The 23,341-nt window shown below is 38.3% G+C and overlaps 1 protein-coding gene across 1 annotated transcript in view; it reads left to right on the top strand.

Moving 5' to 3' along the window:
* LOC115210935 (coiled-coil domain-containing protein 13-like) overlaps positions 1 to 23,341 on the top strand; it is a 139,151-nt gene that overhangs the window by 83,489 nt on the left and 32,321 nt on the right. The window contains exons 11-12 of the mRNA XM_036502562.1: positions 4,328 to 4,404; positions 21,670 to 21,769. Of these exons, the coding sequence (XP_036358455.1) occupies positions 4,328 to 4,404; positions 21,670 to 21,769 (177 nt within the window). The remainder of the gene's footprint in view (positions 1 to 4,327; positions 4,405 to 21,669; positions 21,770 to 23,341) is intronic.

The following is a 23,341-nucleotide window of genomic DNA, read 5'->3' as shown; positions in this document are numbered from 1 at the left end:
TTTGCGGTTTGGCAAAAGAGACCGATAGAATAAGTACTGGGCTTACAAGGAATAAGTCCCGGGGTCGATTTGCTCGACTAAAGGCGGTGCTCCAGCATGGCTGCAGTCAAATGACTGAAACAAGTAAAAGAGTAAAGAGTAACAGTAATTACAGAAATTTGTAAGGAGAAATTTTGTTAATTTAATACTTTCTATGATTTAGTAATGAGAAAATATATTTTATTCTATAGCATTGTTACAAAATTTCTTTTTATTGAAAACAAATCAAGTGCATATTTGGGTTTCATCTAGATTCTAGATTTCATCTATATTGATTGGAATTGTTTTAGTGCTTTTTCACTAAATAAACAAGAAACAAAACTCATTAACCCTTTTGTTACCAACCCGGCTGAAACCGGCTCTGACTCTTATTTTCAAATAGACCAAAGGCACAACGATGCCTATCAACCTACGGTCCTTACCACAGTATGTCAAGTCGAGAACAACCAACTCGCCTTCTGGATCAATAAAGATTGTTCTAGTCTGCAGAGCTAAACTTTTACGGGAGCAACACTACAACCCCTCCATGACCTCTGGTCTGGCTAGGAGACATTATTTTCTCATAGCCATTCAGGAGTGCCGAGAAGGTTCGTAAGTCACCCAGCTTGGTCTCTGTAGCCACCATCACATCTGTTCTATGTGACCTGAGGTCGTTGTAAAAACATGACTGCTTCCACTTTGAGCTCAGGCCACATACAGTTCAAATGTCTTATTTTCATAAGTTCTGAATTAAAATCTTCCACCAAACCTTAGCCACAATTTATGTTCCTAACACTAGCTTAATGATAACTAAGTTCTTTTACTAAATTCTTTGTTATATTTGAAATTAATTGAAAGAAACACAGAGCATCTCAACAGAAATAGGGTAACAAAAGGGTTAAATAGTTCATGCTAAGTATCATTTGCAAGAGAAAGAATGAAAATAAAACTTATCTAATCTATAAAAGTGTTCTTTTCCTATGAGCTAAAATAGACCATTTACATAAATTGTTTAATATATATTCTTAATATATATCTGTCATTGTTAGTGTCATCAGCTTCAGTCTCAGTGTTGGCACTGACATCAGTGCTGGCAGTGTCGGTGGCAGCATTTAGCATCTGTTTCCCATGGTGGCATAGGTTAGATGGTTTAACTGGAACTGGTGAGCTGGAGAGCTGCCCCAGGCTCCAGTCTGTTTTCATTTGGTTTCTATGGCTGGATGCCCTTCCATAGAGTGTACCAGATGTCTTTTACATGTCACCAGCTCAGGTGTCTCAATGTATCACTCACACAGATGCTGTTTACGTGATATTGTCATGAGTGCCTTTTCCTTGTCATATATATATCCGAACATGGCCATTGCCAGTGCCCCCCCGACTGGCCTCACGCCGGTGGCACGTAAAAATGCACCATCCAATCGGGGCCATTGCCAGCCTCGCCTGGCTCCCTTGCTGGTAGCACATAAAAAGCACCATCCAATCGTGGCCGATATATATATATCAGGTTATTAAAAATGGAATGTCTGATTTTGAATGGAAAATTTATTTTACTTTATCTCAACAAAAAGCAATGCAGTTAATTAAAGTATGCATCTAAATTATAAACACAGTTTTGCCAATTTATTGGTAACTTATTTATTCCGGTAGCTAGGAATTCTGGAGAGCAAGAGGTGATGAAATCATGAAAGGCTGTTTTTACATCCCCTTCAGATTTGAAGTATTGTTCTTGCAAAAAGTGGTCTAATGCCTGGAAAATGTGATAGTCAGTTGTTGCAAGATCTTGTGAATATGGTGGATGATAGAGTGCTTCCCGAGTTCAGATCTTGTAACTTAAGTAGCATTCTTTGTGCTACATGTGGTCAAGCATTGTCTTGCAAGAGAATTGGCCTGATTCTATTGACCAATCTCGGTTGTTTAATTGCAAGTTCACTCATCATTTCATACAACTGGTTGTTGTACACATCTGCTGTAATTGACTCATGAAGCTGTAGTGGGTGACACCAGCGCTGGAACATCAAACAGGCACCATTAGCTTTTTTGGCAAATATTCTTCTTCATAATCTCATTGATATACTCTGGTTCAGAAGCCAGTAATATCACTTAATAAAGGAACATGGTACAATGAATTCATAGAATAAGGCTGTAACTTTAAATACCTATTTCTTTATTACCCACTAGGGGCTAAACACAGAGGGGACAAACTAGGACAGACATAGGTATTAAGTTGATTACATCGACCACAGTGCGTAACTGGTACTTAATTTATCGACCCTGAAAGGATGAAAGGCAAAGTCGACCTTGGCGGAATTCGAACTCACAATGTAACGCAGACGAAATACCACTAAGCATTTTGCCCGGCGTGCTAACGTTTCTGCCAGCTCACCGCCTTAAAATAACTTTAAATACCGTTACTTGAGGTCTCAAGCATATACAGTTGAACAATAAAGGAAAGAGTTTGATGAATGGAGGCCATGTTCATCTTCTGTGTACTATCTCATGTCTGCTAGCTGGTGTGTGTTGTACAAGAGCCAACTATGTCATGTCTTCACAGTCTGGTGTCTCGTCGCGAAAAGAGGAAGTCCCAAGGCTTTGTGTCAGTGCCTAACCGCTCTTGTGCCATCTAGTGCATTATTATTTAAACTGCCACTGTCAAGGGAGGTAACTGTACCTACACATCTATGAATAGCCTCCACTCACTAGGGTCGTAATTTAAGCCAAGCTCTTCAAAGAATCCCTGTATGCCGTTACAATAACACAAGCTGCCATTCATTTCAAATTTTTCTATTAAACCATCTGTATGGTTTTGAAATTTTGTAACGCTGATGTCTTGAGTTACCAAATCTCTTTCCTTCAACCTAGAAGCCAGTAACTCGCTCTGTATTTTTGTTAACCTCAAATCCCAAACAAGGAGTTTCTGATACAGGCACATACAACTCATCTTGTTCACTAGTATTGGATCAAACCATTTTTGCAGGTACCGCAGATATCAGAACACTGGCTAAATGAGGTACAGGCCGAATGGCGGATTTCTGATTCAGTTACACCACTGACAAACGTACTCTTCATTGTTATACCTGTTAAGAAGATATATTATATTATAGCATTTCCTATATTTAATGTATCAAATAGAAATGAATATATTTAGATAAATATATGTTAAGTTTAATGCAAATGAAAACACACTTACCTTTAACATCTACAAGATAGAAATAGCAGTAAGAATGGTGATCTTGTGGTTCACGCTAAATCATTGGAATGCCAAACTACATACTTCTGGACTTTCCCGAAGACCATTTTGAAAGACCATTGGTACATGTTATGCAACAGATATGTGGTGCCCAACTTTTATCTTGGTCTCCTATCTTGACACCAAATTATGAGTAATACTGTTTTTTTTTACCAATGGCATAATGTTTCTTGCATTCTTCTGGAATGTCACAGCACCACAGATTATAATAAAATTTTCTGGCTGATTTTAACACTGCCCTTTTGGCATTTTAATGCAATTTTTATTCTAATTAAAGATCTAACTAAATATTTATAGGTATTTTATAGTTGTTTTTCTCTGAAAATTAAAACTATAAAAATACTCCAATATTGAAACGCTAGAGTCATTCTGTGAGAAATGGTTGCCATTTTCATGATCTACACATAAAACTACCCTAGAAAATGTTATTCTCATCTCTATAGTCAAAATAATGTTCGTTTTTGTTGTACAGTATAATTAATGTTTCTTTTATATAATTTATTTGAAAGGCTCAACAAAATCATCTTTATAACTGCAAATGTTTGCAGAAAAAGAAGAATGTTGGGCTAAATGCTATACATAGTTTGGCTTTGTTTCTGATATTTCAAATCCGATAATAATTTGCTTTGTTTTTCATTTCTCAAGGGTTGTTAGAATAAGTAAGTTAAATACACTGGAGTCTATTTAATGACCTATTTCTTTACTACCCACAAGGGGCTAAACACAGAGAGGACAAACGAATACAAACAAACAGATTAAGTCGATAATATCGACCCCAGTGCGTAACTGGTACTTATTTAATCGACCCCGAAAGGATGAAAGGCAAAGTCGACCTCGGCGGAATTTGAACTCAGAACGTAACGGCAGACGAAATACCGCTGAGCATTTCGCCTGGCGTGCTAACGTTACTGCTAGCTCGCCGCCTTACTTTCTATTTAATGACCTGTACACACCCTCCCTCCTCAAATGAGCATTAATTGTTCGCCTAGAATAAAGAAATGTTTTTTTTCTCCATGTTCACCCCACAATGCAACTAATAACTAAGATACTTTTAATTTTCAGAAAATGGAAATAGAATTAAAAAATGCCCAAGAAAACTATGCTAATATAAAAACAAAATGTGATTGTTTAAAAGCCAGGTAATGATAATAAATTTGATAAATCCTCTACTTTTTCATGTATATCTTCTTTTGAAATTTTATTTTTACTGATTTGGTTATATGAAATGTTTAAGAACATGTAAGAACTGGAATAATTTATTGGATCACATTCTTCTCTCTGATATTATATATCCTTTCAGATATTGTTAATGTCATAATCTCTGTTCTTCATCCTATTTGCAGCAAATTCCCTTTAATTACCAGTTGACTGGTAATTTTTTATGTATCACTAATTTCAGCTTCTCCTAAGTGTTATCACTGGTCACTGATGTCAGTCCATCAATGTTTACATTTGAGTTGTAAAGAAAGTGACCAGTAGGCGCAGGAGTGGCTGTGTGGTAAGTAGCTTGCTAACCAACCACACGGTTCCGGGTTCAGTCCCACTGTGTGGCATCTTGGGCAAGTGTCTTCTGCTATAGCCTCGGGCCGACCAATGCCTTGTGAGTGAATTTGGTAGACGGAAACTGAAAGAAGCCTGTTGTATATATGTATATATATATATATTATATATATATATATATATATATATATATATATATATATATATATGTGTGTGTGTGCGTGTATGTTTGTGTGTCTGTGTTTGTCCCTCGCATTGCTTGACAACTGATGCTGGTGTGTTTACGTCCCCGTCACTTAGCAGTTCGGCAAAAGAGACCGATAGAATAAGTACTGGGCTTACAAAGAATAAGTCCCGGGGTCGATTTGCTCGACTAAAGGCGGTGCTCCAGCATGGCTGCAGTCAAATGACTGAAACAAGTAAAAGAGTAAAAGAGAGTACCTAAGTGTTTTGTAATGCTTTTATCTACTTACTAGCATTATCGCCCGGCGTTGCTCGGGTTGTAAGGGAAATAACTATATAAACATTTTTAGAGAGTTATAGCCAAAAAGTAGCAAAAAAATGCATTAAAAATTTAAAAAAATTAAGGTAAATTTTTTAAAAATCGTTGACACATCGTAGATATTTTTAGAGAGTTACTTCCCTTATATAAAAGCGAAAAAAATGCATTAAAATGGAAAAATATGATGGTAAATTTTTTTTTAATCGTAGACTCATCGTAGACGCACGATAATACCCAGAAGGGCTCGATATGAATCACGACTATAAGATACCCGCTTTTGGTTAAACTGCACCGCAAAATGTGGGAGTAGTTAGGAATCTAAATCGTAGGAGACAGACACACAACTTCACTCTTATATAAAGATGCTTTTTTTTTTCAGTCATAGAGTTAGATTTATGAAGGTCTTCAGTAGAAAATCCTTCGAATTCTGACTCGCTGCTTGATATAATGAAATTCGTATCCATTTTTTGTCAGAATTACAAATTTTGAAAACACAATAGGAAATGAGTAAAATAAAAACCAATTTACCTTTTCTGTCCGTCCGTGTGTCTTTGCAAATGTGTTGGAATGATAAGTGAGTTGTGATTTGGCGCCTTTTTTACTAATAACAAACACACACGTGTTTGTATGTAGTTGTATGTGTATGTAGTTGTATGTAGTTGTATATGTATGTGTATGCGTGTGTGTGAGGAATGACACACACACACTCACGCACGCACACATGTACATCAATGCTTTCGGAGTGATATGTTAAAATATTGAGTTTTCTCGAATTTTGTCTTAATTGGTGGTAAAATTGAAAGAAATTTTTTATGGCATCACCCACTGAAGTACTCTGAAAAATCTTAGGTAAACTCTAATTGAAGAAATTGTGTATTTATTTGTTTCTGTTTGCTGTGTTTTTTTATTTTTTGAGTAGTGGTTTAAATACTTTCACTTTAGTCTTCCTCAAATCACTCTGTCGCTATTTACTTTCATTTTATTCGTCGCACACTGTGTGTGTGCGTTTGCGTGTGGTGTAAACCAGACTAAGAAAAGCATTTGACACACACACCAGAATGTGAGTTTTCTGTAAATTTTGCTTAATTGGAGTTTAAATTTTAAAAACTGGACCTGGCATGACGCGATGCATTGTACTCTTAAAAATGCTAGGTAAATTGTAATTGAAGAAATCCTATATTGTAGATTTGTATAACTCCCAAAGGGAGGCAGATAAAATCTGCCTTTTATAATAAGAGATATAGCATCTGCTTCCCATACAATTTTGCAACTCCCACCCCACCCCTCCTCCATCACGACCACTTTTACCTCATCTCATGTCTTAAGATGCACTTTGTCTCTTTGCAGCTCCTACTGATCATTCTCCCTGCCTCTTATTAAGTCATAAGAACCTGTTAACCCACTTTGCACTTCTCCGTCTCATGTTTAACCCCTTGTTCTCTAGCATAAAGCTATCTCCACCTCTTATGGAGTTGTATATAGTCTTGTGGGCTGCATAATGACTTCAATACTGTTAGTGGCATGAAGAAAGCAGCCAGTACAGTCAGTAATGTGGTTGGCGTTAGGAAGGGCATCTAGTTACATAAACTAGGCCACATCACACATTGGAGCTTGATGCAACACTTGGACACATTGGCTCCTGCCAAATGGTCTAACCCATGCCAGCATGGAACACAGATGTTAAATGATGATGATGATGATGATGATAATGATGATGGTGGTAGTGGTGGTGGTGATCTCATCCATTTATTAGTGAAAATGCCTTCCAATCTTAGTATGAATAACTAATTGTGGAAATCTATAAAATGAAAATATGTAACACTAACAATGAACTTGGAAATTGAAAGAGTTCACTGCTTGAAAAGAAGTGAAATCCAGAATGTTTGATGTCCATGAATATAAGAGTTTTCAACAATTTCATGACAATATGAATCAAAAAACAAGTCAACACAATTTGTGATCGATTCAGAGACAATTAGAAGTGTTGCTATACTCTCTTTTCTCTTTTACTCTTTTACTCTTTTACTTGTTTCAGTCATTTGACTGTGGCCATGCTGGAGCACCGCCTTTTAATCGAGCAAATCGACCCCGGGACTTATTCTTTTGTAAGCCCAGTACTTATTCTATCGGTCTCTTTTGCCGAACCGCTAAGTAACGGGGACGTAAACACACCAGCATCGGTTGTCAAGCAATGCTAGGGGGATAAACACAGACACACAAACATACATGCACACACATATATATATACATATATACGACGGGCTTCTTTCAGTTTCCACCTACAAAATCCACTCACAAGGCATTGGTTGACCCAGGGCTATAGCAGAAGACACTTGCCCAAGGTGCCACGCAGTGGAACTGAACCTGGAACCATGTAGTTGGTTAGCAAGCTACTTACCACACAGCCACTCCTGCGCCTATGCAGCAAATAATTAAAAAATTTCAAAACTTTTAGGACAGAACTATAGTCTGCAGTGTTATTTATGTTGTTTAATGTGAAGTGATCCCAAAATATGTTGATTTCAGAGCCAAACATAAAGACAAGGCTTAGAAGCCTTAAAATTTGTCAATTTAAAATTTTTCTGATGAAATACAGCAGGTCAATACTTGAACCCATTGAAAAATACAATTACTTATCTGATAACATGGTTAAAAACAGATTGCTGTTTTCTAAGAGTGATTGTTTTGCACTTTTATTATACATCTTCTGTTTTTTTCTAAGTGCAATCACTGTCAGCCAATATCAATGAAATTCTTTAATCCTTTCATTACCAACCCGGCTGAAACTGGCTCTGGCTCTGCAGTACAAATGTCTTCTTTTCATAAGTTTTGAATTAAAATCTTCCACCAAACCTTAATCAGAATTTATGTTCCTAACACTAGCTTAATGATAACTAAGTTATTTTTCTAAATTCATTGTTATATTTAAAATAGTTGAAAGAAACGCAAAGAATCTCAAAACAAATACGATAACAAAAGGGTCAATTTATTATTGCTGCTGTTGTTATTGTTTAGCACCATACCATCCATGATTGAGTAGCTTTAATGATCAACAACAATGCATTCATCACAATACCTATTTCTTTACTACCCACAAAGAGGCTAAACACAGAGGGGACAAACAAGGACAGACAAACGGATTAAGTCGATTACATCGACCCCAGTGCGTAACTGGTACTTAATTTATCGACCACGAAAGGATGAAAGGCAAAGTAGACCTCGGCGGAATTTGCGCTCACCGTAACGGCAGACGAAACATGGCTACACATTCCGTCTGGCGTGCTAACGATTCTGCCAGCTCGCTGCCTTTCATTCATCACAATACCGTCTGTTTATAAATACACCTAAACACTACATTTACCAATGTGTTCTCTTTACCAAAAATGTTGCAAGTTGAGGGAACTTTTGTTGCTGCTTTTGTTGAAATTATTACTTGTAGTTAAACCTATTCGCATGTAGGAAATACATCTATCACGACTATCTCACTACATATGTCTCACATAGGCGCAGGAGTGGCTGTGTGATAAGTAGCTTGCTAACCAGCCACATGGTTCCGGGTTCAGTCCCACTGTGTGGCACCTTGGGCAAGTGCCTTCTGCTATAGCCTCGGGCCGACCAATGCCTTGTGAGTGGATTTGGTAGATGGAAACTGAAAGAAGCCTGTCATATATATGTATACATATATATGTGTGTTTGTGTGTCTGTGTTTGTCCCCCTAGCATTGCTTGACAACCGATGCTGGTGTGTTTACATCCCCGTCACTTAGCGGTTCGGCAAAAGAGACCGATAGAATAAGTATTAGGCTTACAAAGAATAAGTCCCGGGGTCGATTTGCTCGACTAATGGCGGTGCTCCAGCATGGCCGCAGTCAAATGACTGAAACAAGTAAAAGAGTAAAAGAGTAAAAGAGTATAGAAGTTACAATGAATTCCAGATAATATTTATTTATTTTTTTTTTGTGTGTGTTTTCAAGCATCTCATTCTCATACGTTTTACCCATGGTTGGTCATGTTTAGAAATTTAATAACATTTATGATGACCGTTCACACATCTTTGCTATATTCTCTTCCTCTCCCTTTTTTCGTACAACTGGAGAGTAACATTAATCATGCTACTGACATTTCAGCTAAATTGAAACAAGGGTGAAAAGTGAAGTAAATACAATGCAATGTTGTTAATTAGTTATGTTAGTAGCATTTAGAGGAATAGCATACCAATCACTGAATGTAGCAGATTAAATCTTTAGTTCCCTTACACAATTCTCATGTGTCCTTTTTATTATGTGAGTGTCTTTTTCTGAACAGACTCGTGCTTTAATCATTGATGCCCATTGCCAAACTGATATTTCTCAATACTCCAGTGGTGAACAGTCATTGTATAAAGCAATTATCTAAAACGTTTGTTCTTTCATTTATTTATCATTTTCTTGCCAGCCTCGCCTGGCACCTGTGCCAGTGGCACGTAAAAAGCACCCACTATACTCACGGAGTGGTTGGCGCTAGGAAGGGCATCCAGCTGTAGAAACACTGCCAGATCAGACTGGAGCCTGGCACAGCCTCCTGGCTTCCCAGATGCCAGTTGAACCGTCCAACCCATGCTAGCATGGAAAGCAGACGCTAAATGATGATGATAATGATGATGATGATGATGATAGATATCCATTAATGATTCATATAATTTATAGTGTATCAAATGTTTTCTATAGCAGTGGATTATGTGAACAATTCTAATTTTACTTGTGCAGCTAAAATTGATCTTTGACTGTGAATTCCTTTATAAGAGGGAAGAAGAGTTGAAGCATTGCTTCTATTAAAGTATTTTCTAGATAATATACTTATTTTCGGAGATGTTCTTGCATAGTGAGTGACTTGATCTGAGATTGTGTGCTGGAGCATGAAGTTTTGTCAGTGAACAAGTCACGGTCTCAAAGCGATGAAAATATTTTGACAAATTAAATTTAAATGTTGAAGTGAATCTAACGGTTTTGTGTGTTTCTTAAATGGCTTATAAACACCTTCCACACTGCAATACTTATTTTCTTTACACTGATATATTCACCTCTGCAATATGAATTAAGTCGTCATTTTGATACAGCTAAAAATTATACACCAAAAGTGTTAACAATCAAATGAACTTGCAGCTTAGTATTGATACTATTCCATAATAAACCAATTACTGTTTTCTTTAAGCTTTGTCTCATTACAGTCTGTTAAACTCTCACCGAGGAAGGTGTTTAGCATGTGCTCATCAAGCATCTTTATACCTTAGATTATTATCATTTAGAGTATTTGAAAACTATAGATCTGGTATTTTAGCCTGTTTTAGAGACTCATTTTTGATACAAACAAACTTATGATATCAAAATGTCACTACCTATTTGAAACTCATAAAAAAAACTGAGATTATCTGATTTTTTTGTTGCTCATTATGTAATCTAGGGAAGAGGGGCAATGCCTACAGCTCTCATTGGTCTTCCTAGTTTTGTGAGGTTGATGCAGTTGATGTTTAACTTGAACTTCTATTGAAAAGTGGGGGCTGGGTGATATTCCAGAAATTTGTGACTCAAAGAAAACAGAATCTTCAACTTGAAAAACAAAAAAAAAACAAAAACAGATAAAACCTTGTGGCAACTAACAAATCAAGTGTTTTCTGTTCATTTGATAAGTCAAAAATTTACTAAAATTTATGTCATATGAGAACTGTTGATTGTAAGCAAGGAATATAATTGATTTAATCATAATAGAAAAGAATATGTTCAATTGAGTAAATCTTGCAAAAAATTCTTAAATTCATTCACTGTGAATTGTGTACTGTTATTGCAGACTATGGTATCCGGGATACCATACCTAGCAAAAAGTTCATGTAGAAATTCAATTGTTGCCGGTGGGACATAAAAAGCACCATCCGAACGTGGCCGATGCCAGCGCCGCCTTGGCAGGCTTCCATGCCGGTGGCATGTTAAAAGCACCAACCGATCGCGGCCGATGCCAGACTCCCCTGGCACCTGTGCAGGTGGCACGTAAAAAGCACCCACTACACTCGCAGAGTGGTTGGCGTTAGGAAGGGCATCCAGCTGTAGAAACACTGCCAGATCAGACTGGAGCCTGGTGCAGCCCCTGGCTTCCCAGACCCCGGTCGAACCGTCCAACCTGTGCCAGAATGGAAAATGGACGCTAAACGATGATGATGATGATGATGATGTCGGTTTGCTACACTTACACATTTCTGACCATTTACTAAAGCTAGCTACCACTATTAGATAATATGCTTAGTTTAACGGTCCTGCAAAGACTATGTGTATTCTGGACCATGGAATATCAGTTTTGGGCCAAGAATGAAATTTTATAGGTGGTGACTTCACTGGAAAAGCACACCCTCTGCAGGATTTTGCCAATATCTCAATATCTGGATCCATTTTTGACCAGTAAACATAACTCTTCATAAGCGACTCCATTTTAGAAATTCCTGGATGTCCAGTGCAGAATTCCTTTAACATTCGACTTTGTAGTGAGGTAGGCATTATGACCCTCTGTGCATGTATAAGCACATTATCACATATTGAATACGAATTCAAAACTGTTACATCCAGCTACACGTATTTTTTTATTTGTTTCTTCTGATATATCTTTTTCATTTTTATGATAAATTCGTCCAGCTCTGCCTTAATTTTTATTTCCTCCAATGTCACAGGCAATTCCCACACAACATTGCACAATATATTTTTTATTTCATTTTCAGCTTTTAACGCCGCTATCACTGTGTCTTCTAGTGGTTCACTGTATTTTGGTATTAGCCTTGACAAACCATCTGCATGTCCCAATTTTTTTGATGAGAAATACTCTATCTTGAAGTTATAATTCAATAGGATTGTTCCCCAGCCCTGCAATCTGTTGGCTGTATGAATGGAAATAGCCTTTTTTGATCCATAGATCGACAATAGTGGGTGGTGGTCTGTCTGCAAACGGAACCTTCTTCCATGTATAAATTTATGGAATTTTTTCTTACCGCAAATTTGATGGCTAATGCCTCTTTTTCTATTTGACTGTAGTTTTCCTCAACTGGCAATAATGAACGTGAAGCATGAGCTACTGCTTTCAGGCTACCATCTTCATGCTTGTATAAAATCACAACTCCAATGCCACTTTCAATAGCATCTGCTGCCACTACTATTTCTAAATTCGGGTCAAAATGTGATAAAGACAATTCCGATGTTTAGATGTTTTTAATTTCTTCAAAAGCTTTCTGGCATTTGTCTGACCAGTTCCACTTAACCCCCTCTTTTTAAACAAGTTATTCAGGGGTACTCTTAAATCCTGCACATTCGGTGTGTATACCTGGTAGTAATTTGCAAACCCCCAAAATGCTTGTAACGTTGTAATGTTCATCGGGAGAGGCATATTTTTTATTGCACTCAACCTAGACGGGTCTGATCTGCATCCATTTTCACCAATAATCTGCCCTCAATATTTTATTCTTAGCATAAAAAATTCACACTTTCCTTCGCTGAGCTTAAACCCATAATCTTTTATTCTTTCGAAGATCTTTTTAACATACTCAGCATGCTGACCTCGAGATTCACTTTTTATGAGTATGTCGTCAAGGTAAGCTACAGCGAAATCTGAACCTGCGAGCAAAGCATCCATAATTTGTCAATTAAATTTATACAACCCTTTATGGGTATTTATTGTCAATAATTTTGAACATTTCTCATCGACTTTTACCTGCAAATATGCTTCAGATAGGTCCAACTTTGAAAAACATTTTCCTAACTCAACTTTGCGAAAATTTCTTCTGGACTCGATAACGGATAATTATATGGCATCAAACATTCATTTAATCCCATTGAGAAATTATTGCATACTCAGATTTTACCTTTTTCCTTGACATGAACTGTAGGGGATACCCATTTTGAATAATCAATTTTTTTAATAACACCAAACTTTTCAAGTCTATCTATTCTTTGTTGACTGGTTTCAAAGTTGCAAAAGGTACCATTCTTTTTGGTTTAAATACAGGTAAAACGTTTTCTTTCACTTGAAACTTCACCACTGTCTTGGTGCAAATACCCAATTCCTCAGAAAAACTCCAGGAATTTTTTTTTTAATTCTTTGTTTAAATTATCTGATGCCTTATTCGTATTGGTGGAAGAGCCATTCAAATTTTTATAAAACAAATTTATGGGGAAGTCCGATAAGTTAAATAGTTTCCATCCAGTCTGTTCCGAATAAATTTGTTGTATTTTTCAGCACAAAAAACCTTGTTTCGCTATACAACGTGAGCTTTTATGTCCGATTTTTCCGCAAGCAAAACATTTATGATTTTTAAAAGGACAGTTACTTTTGAAATGTAAACCTCTGCAACCATAGCACAGACTTGGCCTTGACATTCGTTTTTCTTTTTTCTTATCCATTTCAGGATGACACACATGTATCTGAGAGCAATCTTTTTCTTCAATTTTATCTGTGTCATGTCTTAAATTTATAATCCTCTGGCATTCTTCAGACACTGCCTGTAGAGTTAATTTTTGGTCCTGTTCTAGTTTTGTTAATATATGAGAACGTATATCAGCATCTTTTCTTGCTGTTAACCCTTGAACAAAAATTTGACATTTGAACAAATCCAGGGTTAGTTCATTTCATTTTAATTTTTCACCCAGCTTAGGTGACGAAATCTTTATCCTTTTTAACTAAATTTAAGCATTGCCAACGAGTTTTGAACAGGGAACTTCTTTCACTGAAAATTGTCAATAACTAATTAACTGTTTCATCAAAAAAAAATCTCACCTGATTTGTTCGGCAGAATATAGTTACAATATTTTTCATGTTCGGCAGGGGATAACTTTCTTAAAAGTAGTTGCACCTTCCCGTCATTCCAATTTTTACATTCTTTGAAGATTTCTTCATATCTTCTAAAATATGAAGAAAAAGTAGTACCTTCTGGGTTATAAATAAATTTTCCAATTGAATTTGCTATGCTGTTTGATGAGAACGAACCTGAAGTATTTTCAGACTTCAACATTACTTCCAGTAACTGTTGGTATTGTTGTTGTTGCTGTTGCAACTGTACCACGCGAACCAACAAGTTTTCCACGGAACTCTTCGTCCATACTTTCCACATTTGTTGCTTCTATGGTTTCCTGTCCTCTCAACTCTGTTGCTGTTCTCGTTCTGCTCCTCCTCCACTGATTTCTTATTGTTTAATAGGGGACAGCTCACCTTTATGTGTCCTCTCCTTCTGTAGTGGTAGCAGGTGGGAGGTCCCCCCTCCACCACCACTCGCAGCTTCACTTCTTCAGGCAGCTCAGTTTCCTCCACTATTTCTTCCAAGTTCTGTGGGGTGGCCTGGATTACAACTTCCGGTCCATAGCCCCATCAGTTCAATTGCTTTGTTTGAGTTACTTGCATTATTTTTTGGTCCTCTTTTTTCTTCCCATCAATATTGCTGCCAGCAACCACATCTCAGCTATCTCAGGGGAGGCAGGGAGCACCCTGCCAATCCTTACTCTTGCCACACGTTTACCGAGATAGGTTGGCAAGAGTACCCATTCTTCCATTCTCAATGTCGCAATGGAGTGCTTTATAGCCTCCTCTACAGTAGCAAAATGCACTTCCACTGTGCCGAATCTTCTTCCTATACAAAAAAATTGGATGTCATTCCTGATTTCTTTCAGGCACTCCTCTATGGCTTCTTCACTTACTATCTCTATTTTCTTGCTCTTGACCGACAGCGTTCTGTAAACCACCATTTTTTTATTTTTCATTTTTGTAACATCTTCAGTGAGTGGGGGTCAACTTTAGCCTTGACCCCTTTCTCTGAATTTAATCCTTGCTCCTCTTCAAAATTTCCAAATCCACCAGTACCTCTTCCACTTCCAGCAGGTTAACAGCGGCTGTAACATTTTTGTGGTTTGCTACAGGAACGCAGCTCCCAGCTTGAGTTTGCTCGGGTGCCTGCACCACCTCCATAATTTAATACTATTTTCACCCCTGAATGGGGGAGAAAACAAAAACAAAGCAAACAGTACAACAATAAGTCAACAATAGGTGCGTGGCACCTTGGGCAAGTGTCTTCTACTATAGCCTCGGGCCGACCAATGCCTCGTGAGTGGATTTGGTAGACGGAAACTGAAAGAAGCCTGTCGTATATATATATATATATATATATGTGTATGTATGTGTGTGTGTTTGTGTCTGTGTTTGTCTCCCTAGCATTGCTTGACAACCGATGCTGGTGTGTTTACATCCCCGTCACTTAGTGGTTCGGCAAAAGAGACCGATAGAATAAGTACTAGGCTTACAAAGAATAAGTCCCGGGGTCGATTTGCTCGATTAAAGGCGGTGCTCCAGCATGGCTGCAGTCAAATGACTGAAACAAGTAAAAGAGTAATAGTTCAACAGTTTCAACAATAGTTAAAACCTTTAGGGAGAACCTTCAACAAAAGATAACTTATCTGCAACAGAATCACAAGTGATTTAACAAGGAAAGCTATCAAAGCGCTCTCTCCACTACTACCAACTACTACTCTTAAGAGTTCGGTTAGTCCATTCTCTAATGCACCAGGGCTGACAATGACTCTCGCCACAACTATTTTGTATGTACTAGCAGTATCGCCTGGCGTTGCTTGGGTTTGTAAGGGAAGTAACTATATAAGCATTTTTAGAGAGTTATAGCCAAAAAATAGCAAAAAAATGCATTAAAAATGGAAAAAAAATGATGGTAAATTTTTTTTTAAATCGTTGACTCATCATAGACATTTTTAGAGAGTTACTTCCCTTATATAATAGCGAAAAAAATGCATTAAAATGGAAAAAAATGATGGTAATTTTTTTTTTAAATCGTAGACTCATCGTAGGTGTATGCTAATACTCAGAAGCGCTCGATATGAATGACGACTATAAGATACCCGGTTTTGGTTAAACTGCACCGCAAAATTTGGGAGTAGTTAGGAATCTAAATCGTAGGAAACAGACACACAACCTTACTTTTATATATAAAGACTAGCAGTATCGCCCGGCGTTGCTCGGGTTTGTAAGGGAAATAACTATATAAGCATTTTTAGAGAGTTACTTCCCTTATAAATTCGGGCTTTCTTAGCCATTTTTGTTTTGGTGTCTTCAAGCCATGAAGTCGTTGTTCTAAAAGAACGCTGGTCTCCTTCACAACGCATTACGACGTTGATTTCTTTACACTCCCTTCCCCACAGCTTCACGAGGGAGGGAAGGGGGAGAAGCAAACAGGTGCAGCTGTGAGCGTGGACGCCAACTCTGCCGCCATCGACACACGATGCATTTTATGCATTAAAATGGAATAAAAAATGATGTTAAATTATTTTTAAAATCGTAGACTCATCGTTGACGCGCGCTAATAGTCAGACGGGCTCGATATGAATCACGACTATAAGATACCCGAATTTGGTTAAACTGCACCGCAAAATGTGGGAGGAGTTAGGAATCTAAATCGAAGGGGACAGACACTCACACAACTACAGTTTTATATATATAGATTAGGGAGGCTTGTAACTTCTAATGCTTTAAAACTTCTTTTATGTAGAACATCACATAATTTGCAATGCTTTAAAGCCTCTTTTGATTTAACAGGCTTTTCTTTTTGTAACAAGTGGATGAATCTTTCATCCTTATTTGCAATGGATCAATGAAAAAAACTTATGATTTATTTCAGCTTGGCAACAAATTATGTTTCCTCCCACCTCAGCAATGCTGGTGGCATGAGAAAAGTACTTAATCCGGACTGCAATGTACTTGGCATTAACCCTTTCATTACCGTATTTATTTTGAGCTGCTCAGTGTTTCACTGAATTATTTTTAAATATAACAAAGAATTTAGTACAATAACTTAATTATCATTAACCCTTTAGTGTTTAAACCGGCCATATCCGGCTAAAATATTTTACCTATTTTATGTTCAAACTAGTCAGATATAGTCATTCATAGCTATTTTATTGTGTCATTTTAAAAATAAAGAATCACATCATTGAAATCTCAAAGCCATGAAATGATACAAGATTAATTTTACATGGTGTGAATACATAAACTTTACATTTTACAGAATAATCTGAATGCTAAAGGGTTAAGCTAGTGTTAGGAACATAAATTATAACTAAGGTTTGGCGGGAGATTTTAATGCAAAACTTATGAAAACAAGACATTTATACTACAGAGCCAGAGCCAGTTTCAGCCGGGTTGGTAACGAAAGGGTTAAGGAAGGCATCCAGCCATAAAAGCCATGCCAAAACAGACATTTCAGCAATGCTGTCAAACCATCCAACCCATGTCATATTGAACATGGACATTAAAGGATGATGATGATGATGAATTATCATTATTATTTTACAACCAGGTTTCCATGCCTACCTGGGTTAGACTTGTTGTTTTCTAAAACTAGAAATGATTAAACAGCAACCAAATTGATTCTTATCTATATAAAATAGACATGTTAATACATGCTGCAGCTATCTTTCCGAATGTGAAAGAAGTTTGATTACCGTTGATCTATCCAGCAATTAATGCAGTTATGTGTGTATAAAAAATAAATAGGCGCAGGAGTGGCTGTGTGGTAAGTAGCTTGCTTACCAACCACATGGTTCTAGGTTCAGTCCCACTGCGTGGCATCTTGGGCAAGTGTCTTCTGCTATAGCCCCGGGCTGACCAATGCCTTGTGAGTGGATTTGGTAGATGGAAACTGAAAGAAGCCTGTCGTATATATGTATATATATGTGTATGTGTTTGTGTGTTTGTCCCCCTAGCATTGCTTGACAACCGATGCTGGTGTGTTTACGTCCCCGTCACTTAGCGGTTCGGCAAAAGAGGCTGATAGAATAAGTACTGGGCTTACAAAGAATAAGTCCCGGGGTCGATTTGCTTGACTAAAGGTGGTGTTCCAGCATGGCCGCAGTCAAATGACTGAAACATGTAAAAGAGTAAAAGAATAAAAGAGTAAAGTACTTGTTATAGATTTTAGTATAGTTTTTCCTACTTTTGTACATTTCATTTCTTACCTACCATGTCTCCTTAAAAATTTTATAGCACCAACAAAATAAAATAACTCATTCAATGAAAACAACATAACAGAGACCAAACATTGGCAGAAAAAGTAAATGATGTGGTATATAGAGAATTGGGGTTCATATTAACTTTTACTACTGATGGTAGCACTACCCCTTCTGTGGATCACATCTCCTGGTCCATAACCACCTAAAAGCAACCTCTGTAGCCTCAGTTGTTGAATAGCATTCTGCTACTGACCTTTGCAATGACAAGCATGCTGAAATTGAACATCAAAATCATACCCTTCTTGATCTTGAGCCACTCTTAATGTTGTAGAACGAGCAGAAACTCTCAGACTGAAGCTGTTGTAATAATTCAAGGTAAGGTCTCTGGACCTGTTTTGGACGTGGTACCTGTTCAATGCCTCTTCAGTCAGCTGGTGGAGTCTGTGGATTGTAACATCTAAAGGTTCCAAGAACTATGAGTTGACTTTGGTGAGATGCAGGAAGGTATGGCTCTTCCTGCATTTTGCCAAAGTTGATTCCTGCACATTGTGGCACTTATATTATGTCCATGCATTTCATCTTGTCCTAGTAGATCTTCAGGTCCCACTTGTTTTTGTATATTGTGCTGCAATCCCTATCTATAATTGGTTTTCTATTATCATTTGATTTTGATTTTTATATTTTTATTTTTATCCTTTTCATTTTATATCATTAACTCCCTAGTAGTGTCCTTATTTCTAATCTTCCGTCTGGTCATAGGGAAATATTACCTTACCTTGAAGCAAATGGGGATTGGTGGCAGGTAAGTCATCCAGCCATAGAAAATCCACTCCAACAAAATCCTACCCATGCAAGCATAGAAAAGTGTACATTAACAATGATAAACATATTTACATTTATCAAATTCTAGTCTTGGGGTATTGGCCTGTCTGATGCTGAAGTATATGAGACATGCTGTGTGTGGGTATCAAATCTGGGACTATCATCATCATCATCATTTAGCGTCCGTTTTCCATGCTAGCATGGGTTGGACGGTTCAACTGGGGTCTGGGGAGCCCGAAGGCTGCACCAGGCCAGTCAGATCTGGCAGTGTTTCTACAGCTGGATGCCCTTCCTAACGCCAACCACTCCGAGAGTGTAGTGGGTGATTTTATGTGCCACCGACACAGGTGCCAGACGAGGCTGGCGAACGGCCACGCTCGGATGGTGTTTTTATGTGCCACCGACACAGGTGCCAGACGAGGCTGGCAGACGGCCACGCTCGGATGGTGTTTTTATGTGCCACCGACACAGGTGCCAGATGAGGCTGGCGGACGGCCACGATCGGATGGTGTTTGTTACGTCCCCAAAGCACGGAGGCCAGTCTATGCGGTACTGGCTACGGCCACGTTCGGATGATTTTCTTGTGTGCCACCGGCACTGGTACCACAAAGATACCAGTGCCGGTGGCACACAAGAAAATCATCCGAACGTGGCCGTAGCCAGTACCGCATAGACTGGCCTCCGTGCTTTGGGGACGTAACAAACACCATCCGATCGTGGCCGTCCGCCAGCCTCATCTGGCACCTGTGTCGGTGGCACATAAAAACACCATCCGAGCGCGTTTAATGTCCGTTCTCCATGCTAGCATGGGTTGGACGGTTCGACTGGGGATCTGGGAAGCCAGAAGGCTGCACCAGGCTCCAGTCTGATCTGGAAATGTTTCTACAGCTGGATGCCCTTCCTAACGCCAACCACTCTGTGAGTGTAGTGGGTGCTTTTTACGTGCCACCTGCATAGGTGCCAGGCGAGGCTGGTAATGGCCACGATCGGATTGGTACATTTTACGTGCCACCGGCACGGAAGCCAGTCAAGGCGACACTGGCATCGGCCACGATTCGGATGGTGCTTTTTATATGCCACCGGCACAGTGATTGCAAAGTCATATAACTGTGTCTGAAATTACAAAACTGCTTTTTAAAGCTAGTATGGTGTGTTTTGATATGGTGATGTGAATGGCACTTATGAATTGTAGTCATGGTCATTACTGGTATCATGTAAAGGCACCTGTGAATCATCATGGTGGTTGTTGGTGCCGTTTAAATGGCACCCGTCATGGTCGCTGCTGGTAAATGGCACCTGTGCATCATGATCATGGTCATTGCTGGTGCCATGGTAAATGGCACCCATGTCAGTGGCACATAAAAGAACCCATTACACTCTTAGACTAGTTGGGATTACATTAGGAAGGGCATCCAGCTGTAGAACCCATGCCAAATCAGACTGGAACCTGGTGCAGCCTCTCTGGCTAATCAGCTCTAGTCAAACTGTCTAACCAATGCCAGCATTGAGAGTGGACGTTAAATGAATATGATGATGAGTACACCTGATGCCTTCCCCACCTTTTTTTCATAAACTCATTCACTGCTCACTTCTTGAACATTATTTTATGAACTGTTCATGTACTTTTTCTGATGAGTTGTAGTGCACCTGAGCACCTTATACAATAAGTTCATTATTATTATTATTATTATTATTATTGAGTGAGAGAGCAGTGCATGCCATCAAAGTGAAACTGGGGTAAAATATATGAAGCCCAGTATACCCATCATGACTACTCGTCTGATAAGGGTACACCAGGCACATGCATCACAACCATATGTGCGCGACATGGTAATCTCATATCAAGATAAACAGCGCATGACCTTGCAAATGGGGCCCAGTTAGAATTTCCTTCTGGTCGAGTAGCTCATCCTGCTCAAAAGGTCCTTGAATAAGGATTGTTTAAAGATGTTGAACGAACCACCCATATTTCCAAAGGTGAATTATCCAAACCTCTAAGAATTCCTTTCAACACACAGCTGTGATGCTCCCCAACTACTTCTGCTCGTGATCAGAGATGCACATATCATCAGCCACTAAGGGACATGCTCAACTGGTTAAGGTCAAACAACTGACACGCAAATCTGTGGTATTGAGCAGAATATTTGCTGTAGCCCATCTTTTATACCAAGACAAAACAATGTGCATGATAACACTTCCAATCAGTTAAGATCAGAAGCCACGCGAGCCACCGCCTGGTACTGCATCGGGGCATTATTATTATTATTATTATTATTATTTTATTATTATTATTATTATTATTATTATTATTATTATTATTATTATTACATTATCTGTTGGTCTGCCACTGATTGAGATTCTTATCCTCTCCCTCTATTAGGAATCCCTTGGGGGCAGTCTCAAGTAGATTTTAAACAGATTTGCTTACTCTAACCCTACTAACCACAAGTACCAATTGTAAAAACTGTAGCTTGAATAGTAAATTTCAATAAGAATTGCCATATTACATATATCAAGATCTTAACCTACTTCTGATTTAAATGTAAATTTTGTATTGCATCCATTTTTCAGAAATCAAATTTTGTCTAATGAAACGAAAGTAAATAAGCAGCAGATCCAAGTTCTGTTAGAGAAAGGAAAACGAGATGAAGAACTCATTGAGACATTAATGGTAAAAAATAATTTAATATTTTTTTAAACATTTTAATCTTGGTGGACGGAGATAATGTTTAAGGATGGCTTGTCTTTTACAGGTGCCAGTGCCATATAAAATGCACCTGTGCTGGTGTTGCTTAAATGCACCCATGCTGGTGGCACATAGGGAGCACCCCGTACACTTTGTAAAGTAGTTGGTGTTAGGAAGGGCATCCAGCCATAGAAACCTATACCAAAACAAGACAAATGGGGCTTGGACAGCTCCTCAGCTGGTCAGCTCCATGCCAAACTGTCCAACCCATGCCAGCATGGAAAATAGATGTTAAATGATGACCACACACACACACTGACTACCTGGTAACAATCTTTGTAGATTGTTGTTAATTTATAATAGCGGGCATAATAACAGTTATACTATGTTGATGTGGAGGCGCAATGGCCCAGTGGTTAGGGCAGCGGACTCGCGGTCGTAGGATAGCGGTTTCGAATCCCCAGACCGGGCGTTGTGAGTGTTTATTGAGTGAAAACATCTAAAAGCTCCACGAGGCTCCGGCAGGGGATGGTGGTGATCCCTGCTATACTCTTTCACCACAACTTTCTCTCACTCTTACTTCCTGTTTCTGTTGTACCTGTATTTCAAAGGGCCGGCCTTGTCACTCTCTGTGTCACGCTGAATATCCCCGAGAACTACGTTAAGGGTACACGTGTCTGTGGAGTGCTCAGCTACTTACACGTTAATTTCACGAGCAGGCTGTTCCATTGATTCGGATCAACCGGAACCCTTGTCGTCGTAACCGACGGAGTGCTTCCACTCCACTATATTGATGCCAAGTCTCATATTTGTCCATGCTTTGTTTTAATATTGTCAAACCAACCAACTCATGCCAGTATGGAAAACAAACATTAAATGATGATGATGGTGATGATTCTTATTTATACATACTTTCAATTGTGTAAGATCAGAAATTGACTTTGTTCATTGATATGTAGGCAGGGAATAAACAAATATTGATCATTGTAGATCTTTCACAACATCAATAAAATGAAGGTCTTTGATATTTGATTCAGTCACATCTAAATGTGACTACGTCAAACAAGATTCAATATATTGAAAAGGCTTGGAACATACTTGTGTGTGTGTGTGTGTGTGTGTGTGTGTTTTCTTAGTAGTATATTTTCAAATACATTGTAATAATTACTGGAATCTGCACAGTTTGACTGAAGCATCTTGCAGTCCTCCAGTCAGTACCTGATTTGATTTTATGAATGCATTTGGAAACCAGCTAATATTCTTCTTTGAAGGTCTCATGCAGTATTATTAGTAAATAGTAAAAATGAAAGTCCTTTTAAAGATGATGCTAGGTGTTAAAAAAACACAGTATATTTCAAAGCCAGGTGAAATAAATCACCTCAAAGATGAACGAGAGCAACAGATATTGATATATACCTGTTTATATTTCACTTCATCAAGATATGTATGTATGTATGTATGTATGTATGTATGTATGTATGTATGTATGTGTGTATGTATGTATGTATGTATGTATGTATGTATGTATGTATGTATGTATGTATGTATGTATGTATG

Source organism: Octopus sinensis, linkage group LG4, assembly GCF_006345805.1.
Source record: "Octopus sinensis linkage group LG4, ASM634580v1, whole genome shotgun sequence".
In the NCBI taxonomy this organism is placed as follows: Eukaryota; Metazoa; Mollusca; class Cephalopoda; order Octopoda; family Octopodidae; genus Octopus; species Octopus sinensis.
Note: the sequence above shows the minus strand (reverse complement) of the source record. Positions and strands in the feature narration are given on the sequence as shown.